Source organism: Talpa europaea (genome assembly GCF_964194135.1).
Source record: "Talpa europaea genome assembly, chromosome: 8".
Taxonomy (NCBI): Eukaryota; Metazoa; Chordata; class Mammalia; order Eulipotyphla; family Talpidae; genus Talpa; species Talpa europaea.
In genome coordinates, this window is record NC_140075.1 from 48785396 (window position 1) to 48810047 (window position 24652).

The following is a 24652-nucleotide window of genomic DNA, read 5'->3' on the forward strand; positions in this document are numbered from 1 at the left end:
AATTTTTAAAATTATATGCAGCACATCCTTTCTAAAAAAGCTACTAGATATGTTCTTGATATACAAAAGAAGTAAGCTAATAAAAATGTTTTTAAAAGACAAGGGGCCCAGAAAACAGTGAACTAAACACTGGTAAGCAATGAAGACCAGTCCTAGAATGACAACCGGATAGCAGGACTGAAAAATAACAACAGGAAGAAAGGGAAAAAAAAAAAAAAAAAAAACAGTTTAAAGGGATACTGCCAAGAGAAAACAGATACAGAGAAGAGAACCAATAGATGGGTTCCAGCAATTAGAAAATAACATTGATAGTAATATAACAGATAGCTTTCATGTGGTATCTGAGAAGCAGTGAAGGTATACTTGCAGAGAAGATGAAACAAATAAAGCCTTTATAAATTCAAGATAAACAAAAGGCTGCCTAAGGAAAAAAAATATAATCATTTGACCTATACCATTTTGTAAATTTTGAGTAGTAACTGGTCAAAATTTTCCATATATTATGAGAAGATAGGGGAATTTAGAGTAAAAGGAGATGTTAAAAGAGGTGAACTCTTTTAATACCATAACAGAAAATCTGTTATAATGCCTCACACTAATAAATTAGATGACAGAAGAATCTTAATATTTCAAAAATGATCATTCCTTCTAAAGAGTGGGTCTCAATGGTAGAGAAGGGTTAACAGGTAACTGCCACTTTTCTTGCCTTTTTGGCAAAATTACCTGATTGAAAGTATATGTATATTATTACTTTGATAAAATGAATATTTAAATACAGAGTCTAGAGCATTTGGGAATCTTTGCCCTCATTAGGAATTTAACCTTTCTCTTTCCTTTCTAACAGCATTTCCAGAAAAATTAGCTTACTACAATAAAGTAAAAGGAGAAAAACATCAAGGAGTTTATTTTTAAACTTAACCAGACTCTCTTGAGAAGTATGGAAAACTGGGGCCTCCCTGCTGGGCTAGGGGTTAAGTCTCAGAGCTATCACTGCTTTGGCCTGAGCTTGATCCCCAGCCACGGAGATAACCCACATATGGCACAGCAGACCCCTCCTGTCTCACCTGCTGCTCCCCCTAGCAGTGTATTTCAGTGGATCCACCTGCTCTGCTCCCCATTCTATCTGGTGAATCCTCTCACCAACCCCCCACCCCCGACCTCTGGCCTACACTCCAGTTCTACACAAAAACAAAAAAAGGAAAACTGAATATTTCCGTTTTTGTTTTTCCCCACATGGTAGTATGCAGCACTCTAATATATCAAATGCAACAACTTAAGTAAAAATACATTTACATAGCAGATAAACTTTGCTTTCATTCTCATCATCTGCTAATTAAGAGCTGAATCACTTCCTCTCCTGAGCTCTCTGAGACCCTACATATGTGTAATGGAGCTTTAAAAATCAAGAAATTAGTGGAAAACTAATAAGTCTGAAAAAATAAAGTATGGTAAGTAATAGCTATTAATAATAGTGAAATGCTAAGCATCTCAAAGCCAAGATTATCTTTTATGACAGCAATAATATCACATGAAAAAGTGACCCATATTCACAGAAACTAGAAAAAATACTTATATGCAATATAAATCATATTATCAAGTGATACTGTATGCTTTTAGGGAAAAACAATCTCTATCAACATACTTTCCAATCCTTGAATTCATCTCTTTTATTTTCAGAACATCTTGCTGATAAATCTAACATGTTAGAACTGTTTCACTTTCTGAATTTTAATTCTACCCCAAAAACTTAAATTTTAATCATCTAAAACGCTACAACATAATTATTATATATTATATAAGCCCAATAGTCCTATTTACACAAAACTAATACTAGAGATGTTCATCCCCGATAGACATATCAAATCATACTTAATAGTATCTCTGCCAAACCCTTCTGATGATCCAGAGGACAAAGTTCCATGGGCACTCAATACAAAATATATAGTAGGTTATCACTTTCCCAATTAAATTACCAACTACTGAAACAGGAATATATCATGACTTTCCTAAAAATTCACAAGAAAGACCAAAATATTTTTTAGCAATCCCAGTTAATTCCATCCAAAACGCACAAAAAGAAGAATTCGGGTTTTTTCCTCAAAAGGGAAAATATAACAACTATTTATTAATTATAAGTATATAATTACATGTTGTATTGCCATATCTAAGTGTGTCAATATACCTATGGATGAATAGAATTATTGAAGAAAATACTTTAAATCTGAATAGTTTCAAAAAGTAATGAAATTCCAGTGCTTTCTAAGGTTTCTCTTCATTTGTAGTTATTTCTACACATACTAATGAACCAAAAGTGAATAAAAAGAAATAATCACAATGAAGTCTCATAAAATCTGGCAACTCTTTTGATTTGTTGATGGAGCAAGAATAAAATTCCCATTTTGTTTTATTTCACACATTAAAGTAACAAAGAATACCATTTTCACATAATACAGATTCTTAATTTCAGCAGCAAGACAAAACATGTTTCAGTATAAAAGAGAAAGGGAAAAACATTTAGGCTTTATTAAAATTTCCTTCATCTAAATAGAATCTGTACTTTAAGCATTTTAGTATATATTGTCAAAGACTCAAAATTTCTATATAAGACAAAATACTTGGCTGGCAAAGTATAAAAATCATTAAGAACTTTAACAAGCAAGCTATTTTGAAGATAAATTTCTTATTCATGCAATTATATATCAGTAGCTTTAGTTTAGGAAAGAAATCTTAAAACTAAAATATAATTTCTATCACTTTTAACTAAAACCTTTTAAAAGAAAAATATCCTAACATTTCTGAAGAAATAGAAGTATCTTCTTTCAACATAGAAATATCTACACAAGCCACCAAATGACACAAAAGTGATGTAAAATACTAGTAATTCTCATATCCAATCAGCAACTGAGATATGATTTGATTTGAAAGAAAACTCAGGATTTAGAAAAGTCCTTCAATTAATAACTTGATAGGCTACTTTTTTTCACCTTACGTTTATTCTTACTCCATAAACAAATCAGTCATCAGATTTATTTTTACACACACACACACACACACACACACAAAAGTTAAAACTTGAGGCAAGCTGTTAAGAAGCTTAAAATTTGAAGAATAAAGTGTAAAGAATAAAGAATAAAAAAAAATAGCCTAGGGCCTCCCCGGTGGCGCAGCTGTTGAGTGCTGGGTTGCGAAGCTGCCCGCAGCCTCTGCAGCGCCAGTTCGATCCCCAGCTGCTCCTCGGCCACCAGAGGAGGGTCCCACATGGTGCTCAGACCTCTCCTGACACCCGCTGCTCCCTCAGGAGGGTCCCACATGGTGCTCAGACCTCTCCTGACACCCGCTGCTCCCTCAGCAGTATACTTCAGTCCTTTTGCCTACTCTGCTCCCCGCTCTGGCTCTGGTGAACCCTCCCACACTTCTGACTGTACCCAGTGCTTGTATAAATAAATAAATAAATAAATAAATAAATAAATAAATAAATAAATAAATAAAATCTTAAAAAAAAAAAAAAGCCTATACAATATAAAGAGATATAGTTAGGAAAGAATTATACTACATTTTCCTCTCAAAATTACTTCACCATATTAATATGCTGAACCTCATTATCTTTGAAGAACACAGGTAAAAATACAGGCAAAAAAACTATTAACCTATAGCAAAATCCAGCAGGCCTACAAAAACAAAGAATTGGAAAGTTTCCAAAAAGTAGCATGGTAAAAATGACTGGGTAAGAAGAGTAGAAAAATTAAATTGATGGAGATATGAGCAATAATTCTTTTATATGAGTCACTAAAATTTTCCAATGATAATAAAAAATTTAGAGATTTAAAAATAAGATTCTTTCTTTGGAACTTCAGCTATGAAGGTTTATGAAATCTTCCTCTTTGTAGTGCGTTTAATAAATATAAAATATAGCTTTATCTAAGTCTGTCTAAAACAGAAACTTATTGTACCTTTCTCTGCTGCTTTTTGAAGGGCTTCTTCAATTCGGGATAGTTCTCTTCGTTTAATATCTTGCAAGGATTTTTCTTCTTTTTCAGCATCATACTTAATACCTAAAAATAATTAATTCACACAAAAAGAAATACAATTATAAAAAAAATCAGCTTCATGATTGTGTGTGTGTGTATGTGTGTGTGATGTGAGGCATTTTCTTTCGTAAATCAAATAAACAGTTGTATTTTCTAGATTAGCTTTATAAAAAAATTTGTATGTAGGGCCTCGCTGCTGGCGCAAGGGGTTAAGCACAGCACTGTGAAGCTATCAGTAGCCTCTGCAGCACAAGTTCAATCCCTGGCTGGCCAGGGAGCTATTCACATGGCACAGCAGACCTCTCCTGTCTCGCCCGCTGCTCCCCTCAGCAGTGTATTTCAGTCAATCTGCCTATTCTGTTCCCCACTCTGTCTCTGGCGAACCCTCTCACACCCCACCCCCCATACCTTTGACCTGTATACCAGTTCTTATATGCATAAATAAATAAATCTTTTTTAAAAATTTTGTATATATATGATTTCTATTTATAAAACTTACACCAAAAAGAAAGGAGAAAAGGAAAGATAATAAAGGAAGAAAGGAATAGGGAAAAAGACACAAAGGGGGAAAGGTGAAGATAAAAAGGAAAAGGAAAGACAGAAAATACATCAGGATATTTCTTATATTACATCTGAGTGGTAAAATTTTGAGTAATTACAAAAAAATGTAATATGCAATAATAGTTGGTATCAATGTAGATTGATAAGATTTTCATAAGGTAATTCAAGAATATATATCAACAATCATAATATATATATACTATTTATCCAGTAATCTCATTTCTGATAATGTATCCCAAAGGAATAATACAAAAGAATGTTCAAAAGATATCTATGTGAAGGATATATTTATAATAATCACTATAAAAGTGAAATAGAAAAAAAAGTGAAATAGCCCACAACAGAATATCAGTCTTTCAAAAATGTCACTATCACCATGAAAATTGAAACATAGCAAATATATACAATCAAGTGAAAAAGTTAGTCTCATTGTATATTTAATGTGGTAAAAGCTATATCAACTCAAGTATATATATGGTAAAGAGTGAAAAGTAAAATGTAAACATTAAAATTGTGTTTGTATTATGGTAGAGATAGTATAACAATTTTTCCCTGAAATATGCAAACTTTTATTAATGTTTTTATAACTGAAAAAACATTAATAAGGAAAAATATTAAATAAATATCATTACTTCAAAGTACTCATTAAAACTCAAAATACTGGGCCTCCCTGGTGGCACAAGGGGTTAAAACGCAACCAATGAAGCTATCTGCAGCCACTGCACCATGAGTTCAATCCCCGGCCAGGGAGCTACCCACATGGTGCAGCAGAGCTCTCTTGTCTTGCCTGCTGCTCCCCTCAGCAGTGTATTTCAGTCATTCTGCCTGTTCTGCTACCTGCTCTGTCTCTGGTGAATCCTCTCACCACCCCCCTACCTCTGGCCTGTACCCCAGTTCTTGTATGCATAAATAAATAAATCTTTTTTAAAAAAACTGAAAATACTATAATCCTTAATGGAAAAAATTACATATTTTAGACAGTTTTGAGAGAATATTCACTCAAAATCAAAAACAACAAAATGGGGGAAAAATTCTAATCTTAAAATCTTTAGATTAACACATCACTACATATTTCAAAACTTACTTCACTGGAGTCCCCAAAAGTAAATCTGCCAAATGCATCTCAACTTATTAGGATGTCTTAGTCACAAAAGAACTTGTCACAAAGAATAGAATAAATTTAACAAATGATTAAATTTATTCATTTCAAAAAAAATAAAATTATTCATTTCAAAAAGTTTTTATCTACAATGTTTTATAAAAGTTTTATAAAAGTTTTTATCTAGGGCCTCCCAGGTGGTGCAGCGGTTGAGCGCTGGGCTGCGAAGCTGCCCGCGGCCTCTGCGGCGCCGGTTCGATCCCCGGCTGCTCCCCGGCCACCGGACGAGGGTCCCACATGGCGCGCAGACCTCTCCTGCCGCCCACTGCTCCCCTCAGCAGTGTCCTTCGGTCCTTCTGCCTGCTCTGCTCCCCGCTCTGGCTCTGGTGAATTCTCTCACCCTCCCGCGCTTCTGACTGTACCCAGTGCATGTATAAACAAAAACAAACAAACAAACAAATAAATAAATAAAACATGCCTCTATTAAAAAAAAAAAATTAAAAAAAAAGTTTTTATCTATACTGTGGCAATATATGTGTATATATAAAATGTATGTGTACATGTGCATATATGTCTATAATTAGTATATTTACATTAACTTCTCTCTTACTAAATACACATAAATACTTAACCTAGGTCCCAATTTAATTTCACCATAATGTTACTAAATGGTGATAACCTAAAATAACATACTTGCTCCAGGAACAATAAGCAGATATAATCCCTCCAGGGTTGCAACAACTGCTTCTCCATAAAGGTTCTTCCAAGGAATCTTCAAAGTTAATTTATCTAAAGAAAAATAATTCCAACCATAAATTCTTATTTGATTGTTCAAGAAGATACATATTTCTCAATTTCCATTAAGAGAAAAGTATAACAAAACCTTTCATGTATATAGTAAATATAATACTCAGGTTAAAAAAAAAACTTGAACACTGAAGATTAAAAATAACTTTTCCATATTGTATTACTATTAGAAATAAATATTCACGTCATGTTTTCTGTTTTTCAAACTTTTTGATAACTATTATTTAATACTGCCAAACCGTAAGAATGAGGTAGTTGTTTCAGTTTTGAAAAAAATAGGAAACTCAATCCCAGAGAGGTTAAATTCATTGCTTAAGTCCACTCTGGTTAAAGGAGAGGATGATGGAACCAGAACGTGGTACTCTTAGTTATCCCACATACTTATAACTGTGTCTCTACACGCAACCATTAATTATTATCTGTATCAGATCCCAGGAATTGAAACAGCAATGTAGAGCTTGGTAGCAAAGGAATAGACTTTTGACACTATGGCAAATTGCTACAATTGGAAGAGGTCCAGCCCTAAGGGAAGGTATATTATTTTTGACTACTATTATCAGTTACAGACAAATAAGACAAGTCATATTTCAAATACCTACCTATAAATCCCTTGAAAGGCAGAACACATTTTTTCCTTAGAAACAATAGTATTTGTGTCAAGTCCTTTAGAGATTAGCCTGCAAAAGCTTTTTTTCTCATAAGACAAATGAACCAGGCCCCTAGTTATAACTAGTCCAAATTTATGGTTTTATGGGGAAAAAAACTACTCAAAGAAAGAGAGAGAAGACAAAAAGGACATACTTTCAGCTAGATTTTGAAATAGACAAAAATCTGTCGTTAGTATCTTTCCACATTTCTTTTCTCATACTCTTCCCAATGTCTAACATCCATTCCCTCCAGGTCTCCGGGAAGTTATGTCCTAATCTGCCCTTAACAATACTAGAGTAGGGCCTCCCCAGTGGTACAGCTGGTTGAGCTCAGCGCTGTGAAGCTGTCCACAGCCTCCACAGCACCGGTTAGATTCCTGCCCTGCCCGGGAAATTCCCACCTGGCCTGGGAGATTCCCACATGGCGAGACAGACCTCTCCTGTCTCGACAACTGCTCCCCTCAGCAGTGTATTTCATTCCTTCTGTCTGTTCTGCTACCTGCTCTGTCTCTGGTGGATTCTCTCACCCTCCCGTACCTCTGGTCTGTACCCCAGTAAATAAATAAATCTTAAAAAAAAAAAATACTAGAGTAAGTCTATTCAAAGCTCTTGTGCCCCCAAACTTCTCCATCTTCCAAAATGAAATACCTTCTCTCATCACAATTTAAAAAACATTAACCCTATAAAAGCTATAGTTCATCAATGTCACTGATCAAGACTTCTAAGAAAAAAGAATCTGACTCAACTAAATCACTGTGATATGTGAATATGACTAAGAATCCCTGGCATTTTTAAATAAAAATGCTCAAAGTCATAGAATTTTTAGACAATTTAATAAGTTGAAGAGGAAATAAAATCTTGCAATGTCAGGGAAGACATTTTGATTCACCTGATGGCTATACAGGCAAGCCAGTTTTACCTGGAAATCTATTCCCAGGTTAAAATCTCTAATTACTTCTCCATTTAAATTTTCACTTTTCTTCAGCTTATAAACCTACTGAGTTTCTTAAATGGCTCCTAAGGGAGTCTAGAGATCACACCAGGATATTTTTGGGTCATTTCTATGATGATTTTAGAGTGAGTACAGATACTGCTACATTTGTAATTATCTCTTAAACAAAAAAAAAAAGCTGATTCATCTCTTTAGTGAGCAAAAGACTAAAATAGGAAATGCATCTTTAACTAGCATACCAGTAAAAACTGTCTGTTCTCCAACCTTGTTTTCTTTATGTTCATTCTAACCCAATATCCTTCCACCCTTCAAAAAGGTTCTGGAATTCAGTTAGTTGTGTTACTGCCTCCTTTTTTTAGATCAAAAAAATTTTTTAAATAATTTTTAAGTAATAGGCTAATCCAGGAGTCCAACAAGTATGTATAGTTCTTAGAACACCAAAACATTCTTGAGCTTACTTAGCCACACTGATTTTTTGGTTGAGTGCAAATTCAAATATAAAGAGAAATCTACTAATTTACATAAATCCATGAAAGAGGAATAAACACAGACTATACTTTGCATCCTTACATGTAACATCTTTCATAATTCAACGAGCAAAGCTGAAGAAAGTCATTAAATTATTATAACACGTTAAAGCAAAAAGAAATTCTGAATCATTAGGAAACTTCCATTAAAATATAAATCTAGTTGTAACAATATAACAAATAATGTAAAATTTATTTTGTGAAAACTCATTCAGTACTATGGAAATGTGATTTCAATAATTACTTAATTTTAGACCTTCATAACTTCTTCGAGGACAAAGAAATCATATTCATCCCTGCCTCTCCCACAGATACCCACATAGTCTTGTGTATAGCATGAATGCATAAAAGATTGAATGAGTGACCATAACATCACCCTAGGATTTCAATTAAGCAAGGAGGGCCACAATACTCTAATACCGCTGTCATTACCAATCTCAGTATAGCAGACAAACAAAAGTAAATAGTACATGTCTCAGGGATGATTTCAGTCTAAGGAATGTCTCCTGCTTTGAGGGACAAAAACATGAAAATGTTACTCTATATTAAATGGAATACATATACATGATATAAACTGGACCCAAACAGCAGTATTCAAGTAACTGCTTTAAGATGCTAGAGTTGTGGAAGACATGTCTTTCCTGAATACAAAATAAGGAAGAAGGAAGGTGATGTGGTAAATCAACAGGGTAATGAAGATGGGAAGAAGGATTCTGTCAAGTGAAAATTCTAAAGTGACAGCATGTCATTGAGAGTATTAATTTAAATATAGTTTTTGAAAAAGTAAAAAATCAGGCAGTAGGAAGATTTTGTGGATTAAATTTCCTACCGAAAAATTTCTTCAACAAAGATGCATGCTGAGGTATGGATGATCTTAGTATTAAAGTTTATTTACTTAGAAAGACTTCCTACTTAACCAAAACATATCCTCCATATCACACTGTTGCATAATATAGCAAGTGGAAGTGGTTGAACAAAACATGAGAGAAATAAGCTACATTTAAATTTCACTTACTAGGATTTAAAAGTATACATACTAGTTTCATTTATCTAAAAAAAACTACAAATTTTAACATCAATTTTGAAAATGAAAATAATTTTGTGAGCTGGACCAATGCCTAAAAGTATAATTGCAGATCAAATGCCCTTACATATTAGAGCTATTGTTCAACACTCTAGTCAAAAATTTTAAAGTATATATGTATTATATATAATTACTTTGTACTCAAAATGCTAAAGACTCTAATCAACATAAGCCAAAAACCTTTCACATTTTGCTTCAAGCTAAAAAACGTTATCTCTTCAACAAATGGTTTTGGGAAAACTGGACCGCTACCTGCAAAAAAAGGAAACCAGACCACGATCTCACACCATACACAAAAATAAATGTGAAATGAATCAAAGACTCAGATGTGAACCTGAAACCATAATACAAAGAAGAAAACACAGGCAAAACATTCCACAACACTGGTTACAGAGATGAAGACTCAACTACAAAGGCAATGGAAACAAAAGCAAAATTGACAAACAGGACTACATTAGACTAAAAAGCCCAGTGAAAGAAACTTCAATAAAACAAAAAGACAGCCTACTGAACAACAGAAAAATATTCACATGCCATACTTTCAACTTGCGGCTAATATATAAAGAACTCATGCAATTCAACAACAAGAAAACAACCCAACCCAAAAAATGAGCAGAATAGGAATAAACATTCCTCCAAAGAAGACATACAGAAGGCCAACAGGCAATGAAAAAATGTACATCATCACTTATTATCAGTGGAATACAAATCATATCCACAATGAGATATCACCTCACACCTGTGGCCCACATGAAAAAGACCAGAAACAACAAGTGTTGGTAAGGGTGTGGAGAAAGAGGAACCCTCTTACACAGCTGCTGGAAATGTAAACTGATCCAGATCTACCATATAATTCAGCATTGCAACTCTTAGGTATCTATCCAAAGAATATAAAAACACTAATTTAAGATATATCCACTTTTATATTCATTGCAGCACTATTTATAATAGCCAAGATATGGAAACAACCTAAATGTTCAATGACAAACGAGAGGATAAAGAAGATGTGGTATAGATATACACAATTGAATACTACTCAGCTAGAAAGAAAGATAAAATTTTGCCATTTGCAGCAATATGGATGGAACTGGAGGGGATTATGTGAAGAAAAATCAGTCAGGAGGAGAAAGACAAATACCAGATGATTTTACTCATATGGAATACAAAGAAACAAAGCAAAGGAAGAGAAAAAAAACAAGCCACACAAAACCCTTGGAATCCAATTACAGAACTAATGTTACCAGAAGGTATAGTGAGCAAAGGGTAGAGAGGGTCCAGTGGACTGTGGTGAAGGGCTATTGGTATTTTGGTGGATGTGATGTGGCAAAATTCATTTAAAGAGGTGTGAACCTCTACTCCTAAAACATATTGTGCTGTAAACCAAAGTTGCCTCAAAAAAAAGTTTTAGATTAAACAACACAAGACAAATAAAAAAAAAAATCTAAATTCTAAAAGGACTTAGAATAACTCAAATGAAGAATGAAGTACTTACCAATTTGGCCAGCCTTGACTTTAAAAGGAACATCCAATTCACTCTTCAGAAGGAAGGAAAAATTTAAAAGACATCTTAAATTATTAAGCTTCCCAAAAGTCATTTTTCTATCATTTAAATACACAATCATCTCTAAGAAAAAAATGAAACATATTTCCTATATTTGGGTAGCTCATAAAAGACACATTTTATAGCTAGCAGGAAAATGTTTTTGCTAACTTAAACTTTGACTCTGAATAAAGAATAATACTTAAGAGATAAAGAAGTCTTAAGAGAAGCAAAATTGGGCTTCCCTGTTGGCCTAGGGTTTGAGCCTCAGTGCTATCACCATTATGGCCTGAATTTGATCCCTGGCCAGGGAGCTGGCCCACCTGTGGTGCAGTAGACATCTCCTGTCTTGCCCGCTGCCCCTAAGCAATGTATTTCAGTAAATCAGCTTGTTTTGCTCCTAACTCTGTACCTGGAGGATCCTCTCAACCCCTGCATCCTTGTCCTATACCCCAGTTCTAATAAAATAAAATTTTTTAAAAATTAAATTTAAAAAAAGAGGAGCAAAATTATAAATAGAAACAATGGAGAAAGTTTGTAGTTAAAGTAAATAATTGAGTAAACTGGATACTTGTTTTAATAAACTAAGCCAAATTTCTGGATGGAAATAGCATGAACTTTTAAAGGAATGTGTAGCCACTGCTCATATGAAATACTAGAAAAAGAAGAGTCTTCATATAAATAAATTGAAAACAATAATTGAACAATTATCTCTCAAATAAAATATTTAGTCAGTGAATACACAAAACAATCTCAAACAGCAGATGATTCCCAAGTTATTTAGCACATCAGCATTACTTTAGAAGTTACTGACAAGAATAAATCACTTATCCAGATTCCAAACCACTAGGATCTTCAAGTAACTTTTCTAGTCACAGAGTACTAAACAATAACTGACATCATAATGAAAATTTCAGTCTTTAGAATTACTGAAAATTAAGCCAGCAGCATTAGCCTTTCTGCTAGGTGTACCTCCATATGTACTAATACTGCAGATATCTGGCAACTAAAATACCATAGTTTAGACAACAATTAACTAAAATATTCAATTTACCTAATCATCTGATTACTCAAGCGAGTAATCAGTGAACAGGATGAAACAAAATACTAATTAGCAGCTTCGGTTAGAAAGCTTTTTTAGGTCAAACAAAAGACAGCCTCACTAGTGATCACAGAGCAGCTCTTCTGTCATAGTTGTGTGGGAAGGAGGGTAAATCTGAGGATCTTTATATAGGATACAAAGTATAAACCATATACTTCACACAGAGGGTAGAAAGTAGAGCCAGCACTCAAACACCAGTATTGGCCAGACTCCAAAGGTCATGATGTTTCCCACAATGCCAAGTATGCCATTACACCTTGTGACAAAGTCCTACTCCTAGGATCTTCAGTATCTAAAACTGTCTCTCCTGAGTGGAGTCATGGGAGCACTGTGTATATAGAGCTCTCCCTAAGTACATGGTTCATAATGCAGGATTTCAATCAAAGGTCAATAAAACATACTGCAGATTTTAACTAGAAACCTGAACTGTTAGAGAATAAACTTATTCATAAGTGACTTCATAAGCTAACATTAAGTACAATGGGCTGTACACAAGCTTAAGGGAAGGTGGGGAGAACATTGTTTTGTTGGAATTTATTATTACTTTCTAGGACTATATAGCCCAGAAAAATCTATTTTATACTTAACATTACCATGACATTATAAGACTAGACTGTCAATGTAATTCCAAAACACAATTACTTCTTAGATAAATTGTTAAAGTCAAAGGCTTATTTACCTGAAAAAAACATAAAGCTATGTCTGCATAAAACTACTTCAGTAAGAAAATGTCTACTACAAAGCTTTATGGTCAATTAGATCAGAGAAAAACATTCCATCTTCTAAGAGATACTAGTTTGTACATTAGAGGGAAAAAATTTGTAATACTTTAATCTTAATTTTTCTTAAGGCAAACAGTTAAACATGTAATACACTTTTTTGAATGACTCAGCCACTTTATCTGGCACCTGGTGTCAGATACCTAGTAACCAAGGGTTTCTAAGAGCTTACCAAATGAACTGAGTTATGGCAACAGTTTAAAAACTTACCAGAGCATTTTCTTTTATCTGTAGATTATCTAAAGCCACATTACCTTTAAAAAAAGAAAAATGAAAAACACAAAATTAATATACCAATTAGTATAATCTGTCATAATACTAAACACTATGATCTGTTCTAAGTGCTGAGAAGACAATGAGCAAAATAGATTTCAAGATTTTAAGAAGTTACTGGCACAAGACTTGCTGTATTAGGTGAGAATTAAGATCGTAGTTTACTTTAGGTTAGCTCAATGAGAATAAAATATTTAAAGTGGCCAACACTTAAGTAAACAATGACAAAGAATTCGGAGACGTTTAGTCTAAAGACTGAGGAACTTCAGAACCATAGAAAGTACCCAACATTTTGAATGATTAAGCCAAAATCTAAAAAGAAGGACATACAGAGATGACTCCTAGGCCAGATCTATTATCCAGTAACCCAGGATTCTTTCCTTAATTATGTTGTCAATCAACACTGCCTTCATCAATAACGTGTTAGTCTTTTAAAACTCCAAACTTTCTACCTTCCCAATGATTATCATTTGTTGTTCTATTATTCTTTAATTAATAGCTTTTTATAAATCTATTCAGATGATGTTATAAAAACGAAAGCCATGAAAATACTATTACAAGACTCAAATTTTAAACTGTACCTACACTATTGATACTGAATACAAAAAAGTATTCTTGCTTACACAAAAAAGGCAAAGTTTTAGTTCACGCTCTTAAATTCTCTAAAACTTAATAAAACTGTACTTTCCACATTAAATGTAAGCATATTATTAGTCATTCATGACACATTTGTTTTTAAAAAAAACTAAGGTTCTTATACTCTCCACGGATATTTTTCAGTAAAGTAACTTTTTCTTCATATTTTAGAGTAAAATTAAAAAACACATTTAATACTATCATGCCATTTTTAGATATTTGCTTTTCTCCAGATCTCAGATTTATTCAAATATATATTAAGCACCTACTAGAATTAGGTGCTAGAAAGAGATGGTGACTACAACAACATCCCTACTACTGAGTAGCTCAAAGTCCAGCAGGCAACTAAGTTTCTAAAATTATGGAAATATTCTAATGACATTCCAACAGAAGCATACACAAGATGCAAAGAAGGAACCACCTAGCTCTGCCTATGCAAATCAAGAACTTCATGTGAAAGTTTAAGCCAGAAGGTCAAAGAATTATTTACAAGGTGGGTAAGAAAAGAAGGTAAACAGATGCATGAGTAAGAGACATTTTAGGAGCCACAATGGTTTGATGTAGCTGATGGGTATGAGAAAAGGAAAGGTGACAAGGTCAGAAATGTTGGTAGAGGCAAGATCAATAGTTTTTTAGGATAAAAAGGTTCAGACAGGTCATAACAGAAATGAAATATGTGTAACAGAAATGATATAAAAAGAGCTATATTTTAGAACCATTACTCTACTAGTCTAAGGAATAACCATGGATCTATCCAACAATTTAGCTACAAGGATGTTGCAATATTGGTTATGGTAGGAAGGAAGAAGGACCAACCTAAAGAACTAAACCATCCAGTAAGAAGCATAAATTATAGTACATTCATAATATTATTTTTTTAAAGATTTATTTATTTATTTATACAAGCACTGGGTAAAGTCAGAAGCGCGGGAGGGTGAGAGAATTCACCAGAGCCAGAGCGGGGTACAGAACAGGCAGAAGGACTGAAGTACACTGCTGAGGGGCGCAGTGGGTGGCAGGAGAGGTCTGCGCGCCATGTGGGACCCTCCTCCGGTGGCCGGGGATCAAACCGGCGCTGCGGAGGCTGCAGGAAGCTTCGCAGTCCAGCACTCAACCGCTGCGCCACCAGGGGAGGCCCTCATAATATTAATAAAGAAGCAAAAATTAGATATTTGTGGAAAAAGGTTCACAAAATGTTGTTTCATCAAAGATTAAAGAATACCCAGATGGATCCAATTTAAAAATTATACACACAAAAAAAACCCTGTAAGATTAAATATCATAAAGATATTGATTCTTTCTATACAGCAAAGCTCATTTTCTGCATATACATTTTATTAATTTCATAAAATAAATTGTTGAAAACTGGAACAAAGAGGATGTACGAAACCAAACAAATGGGAAGAAAACCCTACAACATCATAATAGGAAAAGGGAAGGGGTACAGGCAGTCCAACAGCTTCTATTACACACTGAATAGAAAGTAAAACCTGAATGAGGCAGTACTAATTTCAGGATTGAAGAGATGGAATCAGAGTAAAAGTTATTTTGGAGGTAGAAGTGACAAGGTGTCATCACTGACAAAAATGTAAGGATAATAAAGTAATTACAGGGCCTCCCTGGTGGCACAAGGGTTAAGACGCAACCTGTGAAGCAATCCGCAGCCACTGCGGCACGAGTTCGAATGCTGGCCAGCCAGGGAGTAACCCACATGGCGCAGCAGACCTCTCCTGACTTGCCCGAGGCTTCCTTCAGCAGTGTACTGGCTGCTCTCCTCAGCAGTGTACTTCGGTCAATCTGCCTGTTCTGTTCCCCACTCTGTCTCTGGTGAATCCTCTCACCCTCCCTCAATACACACCTCTGGCCTGTACCCCAGCTCTTGTATGCATAAATAAATAAATCTTTAAAAAAAAAAGTAATCGTGGAAAACAAGTTAGGCAATTGGAAAAAATCCTTGCAAATGTATAAAAAATTGTATGAAGTGGAAAAAACATTCCTGGATTTAATTTTCATATGACTTGCAAACCTGCTCATGAATTCTACCTAGCAATTCGCTTCTAGAGGGTCAAGTGTCACCTTGAGTGCTCACAAGTAATCAGCACTAGAGATGAAGTTTTACTGTTAAGGCACTAACATAATGTGTGTAAAAATATAAATGTCCTTATAAAAAGAGGGCTGTTTCTACTGCAGTGCCACTTTGGTTCCTTAGTAAAGTACTATATATGATTTTTGAAGATGTGAAATGTTGAAAACTACCAATATGGCTAACAGAGTATGTAAAGACTGTCAAACAAAAAAGGTAATAGTGATTACTGCTGGGCGGTAGAATTAAGAAATGTTTTTTTAAATTAGTATTCTTCGGGTATTTTATAACAATAAAACAATACTTTTATGTTAAAATTGTTAAACTAATTTTACTAAGAAAGGGAAACATGAAAGGCAAATTCTAATGTCAGTATGACCTCTATATGCTTATATAAATTACTCCTATATCTAATATCTACCTTACCTACAGGAACATTTTAAAGAAAATCAATTTCTACTATTCAGAGTCTAGCACACAAATGCATACTTCCTCTCTGAAAACGGTGAATGTTATCTAGCAAACAGTAAATATAACAAGGAAACAGAATATATTATTTGCACTGAAGGAGGAGCGGCTATTCTTAACACAAAGAAAAAGGAAGTAATAGTAGCATATTTCAGATTAACTCTAGGGTAAAAGTGCATTCATTCATTCATTCAGGTAGTACATGAGTACCTTATCTAGGTAAGGCACTGTGCTAACAGGTATACTTCTACTAAACTGCATGCTTTTCTGACAAATATATACGCAAGAGTTGCACTATCTATCCTATGAATGCTAGAGAGTCTGCTTAAATAAAAATAATTTAAAAGACTAAGACTAAAGCAGATCTCCTCCAAATCAGCCATTTCATTTTTAACTGAATACTAAGGGAAAAGTTGAGATTTAGTTTTCCTTGTCTACTCCAATGATAAAAGTAATTCCTTATACATGCCAACAACTTTACTGCTATAGCTAACTACCTAGGCTAAGAACTCATACAGGCCATACGAAGTTCCTAAAAAAACTGAAGGAAGGGCCTTCCCGGTGGCGCAGCAGTTGAGCACTGGGTTGTGAAGCTGCCCGCAGCCTCTGCAGCACTGGTTCGATCCCCGGCTGCTCCCAGGCCACCGGAGGAGGGTCCCGCATGGCGCGCAGACCTCTCCTGCCGCCCGCTGCTCCCCTCAGCAGTGTGCTTCGGTCCTTCTGCCTGCTCTGCTCCCCGCTCTGGCTCTGGTGAATTCTCTCACCCTCCCACGCTCCTGACTGTAACCAGTGCTTGTATAAATAAATAAATAAAATTAAAAAAAAAAAAAACGGAAGATAAATATGTATGTCTAATCAAAAAAAAAAAAGCAAAGAAATTAATGACTAATAATGGAGATAAACAAACTTGCTACACAAACTCTCTCCTATCCCATGAAGTTCTAAAGACACCAAGGTAACACATAAGTAAAGTAGTTCAAAATCTCTATAATCCCATGAAGTTCCAAAGACACCAAGGTAACACATAAATAAAGCAGTTCTAATAAGTGATAATGATATTCTTCTGTGGTGGACAAACAGGCCAAAAGGGTGAGAGTAAGCAGTAAGCGTGTTCTGTACTTTCAAAGAGAAGGCTTCTGATTTTTGACCCTATGTCAACCTGGTAAATGGTAGAGCCAAGGTTCAAATTATCAGATGTCTAGAACATCATACTAGCAGAACATCATACTAGCTCCCAAAAAGCAGAGAAGAATGGGTAGAGGATTTCAATTCAGAAAATAATTCTATCACTGGGAGAGAGAGGGAGAGTAATAGAATTACTCAGACCTGCAGTCTGTGTATTAGAGGATCCACTTTCAGTCCTTGTGCTGAAGAGTGTGAAGAAGTCCAAAAACAAGGGTAACTAAAATCAGTACAACTAACAAAGATATAACCAGAAAGGTAGAATACAGTCAAGGTTTGTAGGAGGATTAACAGGAGACAGAACAGTTACACAGAGGAAAACATAGCAAAGAGGGCATTGGGAAATGGTTGTTTAAGTACTTTGTAAAAAATCACCATTTCTCTAAAAACAGCAATTCATAAGCTATCATTTAGAACAATTAAGGACCATAAAGATCTTTCTACCTAATCCCCTTTGAACATAAATAAATTGAAGACTAAAGAGATTAGATGGTTTATCCAAGGTTCTATCATTAATTTACAGCAGTGCTAAGAATAGAATATATGTCTCCTTACTCCCTGGTCCATGTTCTTAACATAAAACAGAGATTAACCCAAAACTAATTAAAAATGAAAAACCAACAACAAAAATGTCATGCTGTAACACATGAAACTAGATTTGCATATTGTAAAGTAGTGAAAAAATAATATATAGTGCTATGTACTTTTAAAATTTCCCTGTGTATCTATAATATAAACACTCATTATTTAAAATTATATGAAAATATTTAGATACATTCATTCTCCAAGGAAGTGGGCCAAAGTAAATGACTAAACTGTTTTTAAAAGCACAAATCAAATTATTATAATAACTAATGTTTTAGTAAATACTACAGAAAATATTATAGTGACTCATGTCAATTGATTCTACCCAACCCAAATTAACCAACCATGCTCTTTTGAACAGGAGTTCACAGTGACTTTGTTTTGGGAGGGGAAGGTGAGAGACCGAGAGGAAACAATTGGCTTTTTTTCCACTTCCCTATTAAAACAGAAGTGTTGGCAGAGAAAGATGGAAAGCTGCCATGGTACCTATGAACTTTTTCCCTTTCAAGTATACTTCAGGGATCTCATTAAATAGTGGGTAGTGTAGCAGAGCTTCCTAGCAGAATGGTTACCAAAGTAACAACTTCTAGTTCTATTTCTAGGAAAAGGGTACATTTTTAAATTCATAATGTTATTAAAATATGTGGAAAAGTATTTTCAATTCAAATTATAAGCTCTGCTTTAATAAGTGAGCCTAACTATATTACATTACAATGAACTTTTTGTTTATTTTACAGGCAATAGGGCAAGTTGAGAAATGAAGCCTTCACAACACCAAGTGTTGACAACAGCAAAGGACTAAAAAAATCCTCTACCGGTTTAAAGATACCTAGACAGGCCTGGCTATGTTTTATGTGGCAAGTCAAAAGGAACAAAGAGGCCTGATGTTTCTTGCATTCTCAAGCTTTCTTACAGCTATTAACATAATCTAATGTATTAGATTTGGAGCAACAAATATCAGCATGAGGCTGGAATATCTTGTCATATTTCATGACTGGCTCTTTGTTCCCTAGGCTTGAGTGAAAAAGAAGATATATTATTTGACTACCATTTCTCACCATGAAGGAGGTATACTGCACTGGCTTTGTTCAAATCATAGACGGTAAAAGTCAAAAGAGATGACCTTGTCTACCCCTCTCATTTGCAGATAAGAAACTAGTGGTCACTGGTCAATGACTTGCCAAAGGCCATACAACTAGGCCATACAACTAGGCAGAATGGGAGACGGAATTAAATCCCAAGATTCTTCCTTCCTGCTACTGCTCTGCTCCAACAATTATCTGGCAGCTGATGGAGATGGGGCAGGGTGAGGTGAAGGATGGTATCTAGTATAAGCTCAGCCTAGTTTACAGAGCTATAGCCTCTGAGGGCATCCCTACTAGCTCCTACTTCTTCCTGGGCAAGTAGCCACACTTGCACCCAGCTTCTATGTATATTTCACCTGTCAAACGGAAGAGTGAACAACAGAAATGTGAATGGAGGATTTCCCTGACAAAGGCTCTACAATTGCAACAATACTGTGTAAATCCAGTGGTGAAACCATTTTCAAATATGCGTTACTCTTGAAACAATTACATCCTGGACACACCTCAAATAGCTAAGGGCTGTATGTTTTATTTCTGGATACCAGTTTGTAGGGAACAAAACCCCAGGCAAACCTTCCTACTTGCATAAGCAACAACATGCCCACAAAGCACTTTTCTGAATCTATGAAAATCTGACTTACAAACTAGCTGGCAGGCAATACAACTACAGTGAGTGTAAATTCAAATGCAAACAGGTTTTTTTTTTTTCTTTTAATAAATTTGTTTGAAAAATAATGTTCAGACATGTGGTATTAGCTCTACACAAAATTATCTCACTGTTCAATATGAGAACCCTGAAGTTTGAAGAACAGAAGAAACATACTTTAAAAAAAAGTAGGCCGTTTTCCATCACTCAGGTTATCATCACTATTACTACCCTATTAATTACCAGTTTAACTCTTATCATTACAAAGGACTTTCATTTACCTCACAGTGTTATTTCTCCATTTTCCAGATAAGGAAACTGAAGCTTAAAAAGTTAAAAAGCTGGGGATTCCCCTGGTGGCGCAGCAGTTGAGCGCTGGACTGTGAAGCTGCCCACAGCCTCTGCAGTGCCAGTTCGATCCCTGGCCACTGGGCAAGGGTCCCACATGGAGCTCAGACCTCTCCTGCCGCCCGCTGCTCCCCTCAGCAGTGTATTTCATCGTTCTGTCTGTTCTGTTCCCTGCTCTGGCTCTGGTGAATTCTCTCACCCTCCCGCGCTTCTAACTGTACCCAGTGCTTGTATAAAATAAATAAATAAATCTTAAAAAAAAAAAAAAAAAGAAAGAAATGCTTTAAAAAAAAAAAAGTTAAAAAGCTTAGCCCTGAGTCCCAAAGCTAATAAATAAACAGGCCTCATTTTTCTACAATAGCAAGAACTTTTTAAAGACCATTCTGCTTCAATCACTTTTTAAATTACATAGAATTACATAGAGACTGCTTGGCATTTAAAAAAAAAAAAACAACACAGAAAATGGAAGTTTTTTTTTTTTTACTTCTCAAATTCAAAGGCAATATTCTTTCTGATTCTAGACATTGCACTAATAGTCCCCTTCCTTCTCACTCTACATTTTGCTTCTTGTCTATTTCACTGTGAATGCATACAAAGTATGAATGTATGCACAACACAACCATTTTCAAATTATGGCTAACACATTTTGATTCTTAAAACTACTTCTGATATCCTCCAAAGAAAATGCATTTTTACTGACAGGTGACCCTTTAGTCACTTGTAAAACATGTTTCTCTCTTAAGCTATAAATTTCATGGGGCACACACGTCTGTGAGTTTTTGCTCCTTGCTACAACTTATTTAGTACTCAAAAGGTCTACTAGAAATGCAGGAAACAATTGCAATTTCCTTAGAGAAGGATTTTTTCCCACATTTTGGGCTGGATAACTCTTTGTTAGGGAGCTATCCCATGCACTGTAGGCTGTTACAGTAGTTCTGGGGTCCATTAAACAAACAGCACACCTCTACCCTTCAATGTGAATTCCAAAAATCATCTGGGACATTGTCAAATATCCCCTTAAGAGGAAAATTATCCCCAGTTGAAAACCACTGCCTTAGACTAGTCAAGTACTCTAATTAAGAAGTATCAATTAAGTTTACCAAAGATTCCCAAATTATAAGATCAACTGCGAAAATTTTTTACAAGTTGAATTCTTTCCTTTCTGAAGATGTGGCATTTGAATATGAAAAAAATCAAACTCAATGATATATAAACCTTAGTTGCTAAATAGTTTTCAAGTAAGATTATATAGAATGCTCTTCATAAATATACGCTACTTTAATAAATTAACTGAATATTCCTACTTGTTTGGCATCAAAAGCTTAAGATACATTTCTTCAGGAATATTTTCAAAGAATAGGAATAGACAACTCACATATTTTCTCATTCCATTGTAATGGGGGAAGTAAGTGTAAAGCTCATGACTTCTGGTTCCCTTTACCACAAAAATGAAAGGCAGCAAAACTTTCATTTTTGAAAGTTTGAAACAGAGATGTGGGTTGATAAACCCAAGGGATTTCCTGATTGGACTTCCACTAGATAACATTTCTAAAAGAAATGAGTTTATTTGTGTAAGCCTATTATAAAGTTGATGTTGGCAACTGGAACAATACCTTATACGTTAAAAAAAAAAAATGTACAAAAATGTGATACCCTGTACTTCACCAAATATAGGGGGAGAAATGACATAAAATTATGGCGTTTTAATTTCAAATATAAAAAGTTTCAAAATCCTCAGGCAGTGTATTTCATAATTTCACAGTAAAAACATTTACAATTAGAATCACAGAGTATTGGTGCTGGAAGGACCTTTAGATGTTACCTAGTCCAGCTCCTAATTTTAACAAACAAGCAGAAACAAAATAAGGTTCGGTAGGGAAGGAAGAGTCAAAACGTATCCATGAACTTAACTCCTTTTTAAAAAAAAAACCTGAGATTTAAATAGGACACAATAATATGAATGATTTTAAGTAGTGATTACCCGGGGAATTACTACCTGCCATGATTCTTTTCCATTAAGTTTAAATTAAAATGAAGATTAAGGTACAGTAAGGTAAATGGCTTGTCCAATCAACCATCTATCTATAGCCCGGGTCTCCTAAATGCTAGCCCAGTGTCTTTCAGGCTTCAAATACTGCTTACAAACTAAAAGGAATAATGTATAGTATTGGGAGTATCCTGAAGAAACACTTGACCCCTGCAGAAGGCCCTTAACATTTCCATCTTTATTCTCTATCTTGCATTATACTTCAGTGTGGAGCAAGGGCACATAAACAAAATATATATTACAGGGCAAAGCACGCTGAACCAGTCAACTAACTATAACCTATTAAAAGCAGGCTCCTCCACAATTTAGGGTCACATTCCCAGTTTCATAACATCATCTAATATAAACACATGGTCCGCATTTATAATTATAAATTTTAGCAGTCAGATTTTATTTTTGAAACGTAAAAAGAAACGGGAAATTAATTTTAACTTTGCATTTTATTTAACCCAAATATTCAAATATCACTTCCACATGAAATCAACATAAAAATTATTTGGTTATTACTCTTTCTCCTACTAAGTATATTCAAAACTCAGTCTGCATTTTTGTCTCAATTCGTAGTAACTACATTTCAAGTGTTCAATAGCCACAGTGGCTAGAGGCTATCCTATGGGGCACCGCAGGTCTACAACTATTTGCTAAGTGAATTAAAACTAAACCAATGTGACCTCAATTGAAATAAAGCAGCTCCATCCATTTGGGTAGTTCTTTGGATTTTTCTCTCCAAAAAATGACAATATTTTCCATAAGTCTTTTGTAAAATAAGTATCCACAATGACCTAAGAGCTTAACAAGCAATCAGTGCAAAAAAAAAAAAAAAAAAAAACCATTAAGCTTTGTGAAGAGTGTGCAAGCCTACCATTTACTGTCTACTTTTATATTATCTCTAGGATAGAAAAGTTGGCGTCAAATTCGGGCTTGCAACCAAGCAGATACCTAACTAGAGATGATGCTGGTTTTGTCTTGAATTTCTTTCTCTTGCTCCAAAATAAAACTGAAAGTCTTAATGAGGGAGGACACTTTTAATTAAGGAAAGAAAACACCTTCTTAGAAGTTGAAAGTGGGAAGAGTAAGAATCCCTACTTGACAGGCCTTTCATAATCATCTTCCCCTGCAGCGCCCTCACCAAACCCTCCCAGTCAGCTATGATAAGCCAAAAAAGATAAGTGCGAAACCCAATTTCGTTTTTCTTTTCCTCGTTGCCACTTTATTTGATCGTGTGCGACCACGCATAGATCCTCACTCCAAGTAGAGCGGCAGCAAAAGGGCTTTTGAGGGGTTTTGTTTGTTTGTTTGGGGGGTTTGTTTGTTTTGATGCTGTGGAGCAAAAAGGGTGACGCTGAGAGCAGAGAGGACCCCAAGGTGGGCAGCGCGGGGCACGGCTAGGGACCTGACCTCAGGGGCGGAAGGCGGCAACTCGGGCAGCACCGGGGTGAGCCTGCGGCATCTCCCCACCCTGGGCCGGCACCCCGGGCCCCAAAGGCGGAGGAGGCGGGCACGGCCCAGCCGACGCCCTACACCTGCCACCCAAGGAGGGGGCCCACCGGGCGCCCGCCCCGGAGGCGGAGTCTCGGGAGGCGAAGAAAGCAGGGCCCGGGCAGGAGCCGCGGCGGGAAGAGCCGGCGACGCGGGCCCCTCAGCCCGCGTCCGCAGCCCGCCGGCCGCGCCCTCTTGCTTACCGCCCCAGATCCCCAGCTTGAGCTGGGACTTGTTCAGGTTCTCCACATAGTCCCCCAGGAAGCGGTTCAGCAGGTCCGCGACCACCGACTCCAGCACCATGGTTGGGGCTGAGGCGGCGGGAGAGGGAGGAGCCGGAACCGCCGGGCGCAGCTGAGGGCGGCGACCCGCGCCGCGAATGACAGCCCCCCGGGCGCCGGCCCGCCCCCGCGCCGCGCGCGTGACCCGGCCTGTGCGCAGGCGCGCCGCCGCCGCCAGGGGCCCGGGCGTGCGCGGTCCGCGCCGCAGCCGCGCGGGCCTGTGGCTTCCCTGTTGTGGGCCTCCGCAGCCCTACGCTCGGCCCGCCTGAGGCGAGGCGAGACGAGTGAAAAGGAGAAAGGGAAGGCAGGGGTTAGAGCGCAGGGACGTCTCTGCGGCCACTCGGGGCCGCAGAGCTCGGTGGTCCTGAGCGAAGCAGCCCGGAGGCGCCGGGTCCTGCCCCACCCGCTGGGAG

The 24652-nt window shown here is 36.3% G+C and overlaps 1 protein-coding gene across 1 annotated transcript in view; it reads right to left on the reverse strand.

Annotated features, from left to right (window-relative positions):
• The window catches only part of VPS13C (vacuolar protein sorting 13 homolog C), a gene marked incomplete at its 3' end in the record, with an annotated part of 165273 nt that extends 140935 nt beyond the window's left edge, over window positions 1-24338 (reverse strand). The window contains exons 1-5 of the mRNA XM_084239974.1: window positions 24162-24338; window positions 13337-13380; window positions 11198-11240; window positions 6382-6477; window positions 3951-4052 (exon numbers count right to left, since the gene is read on the reverse strand). Of these exons, the coding sequence (XP_084096100.1) occupies window positions 3951-4052; window positions 6382-6477; window positions 11198-11240; window positions 13337-13380; window positions 24162-24261 (385 nt within the window). The 5' untranslated portion in view covers window positions 24262-24338. The remainder of the gene's footprint in view (window positions 1-3950; window positions 4053-6381; window positions 6478-11197; window positions 11241-13336; window positions 13381-24161) is intronic.
• Window positions 24339-24652: the final 314 nt, after the last annotated feature.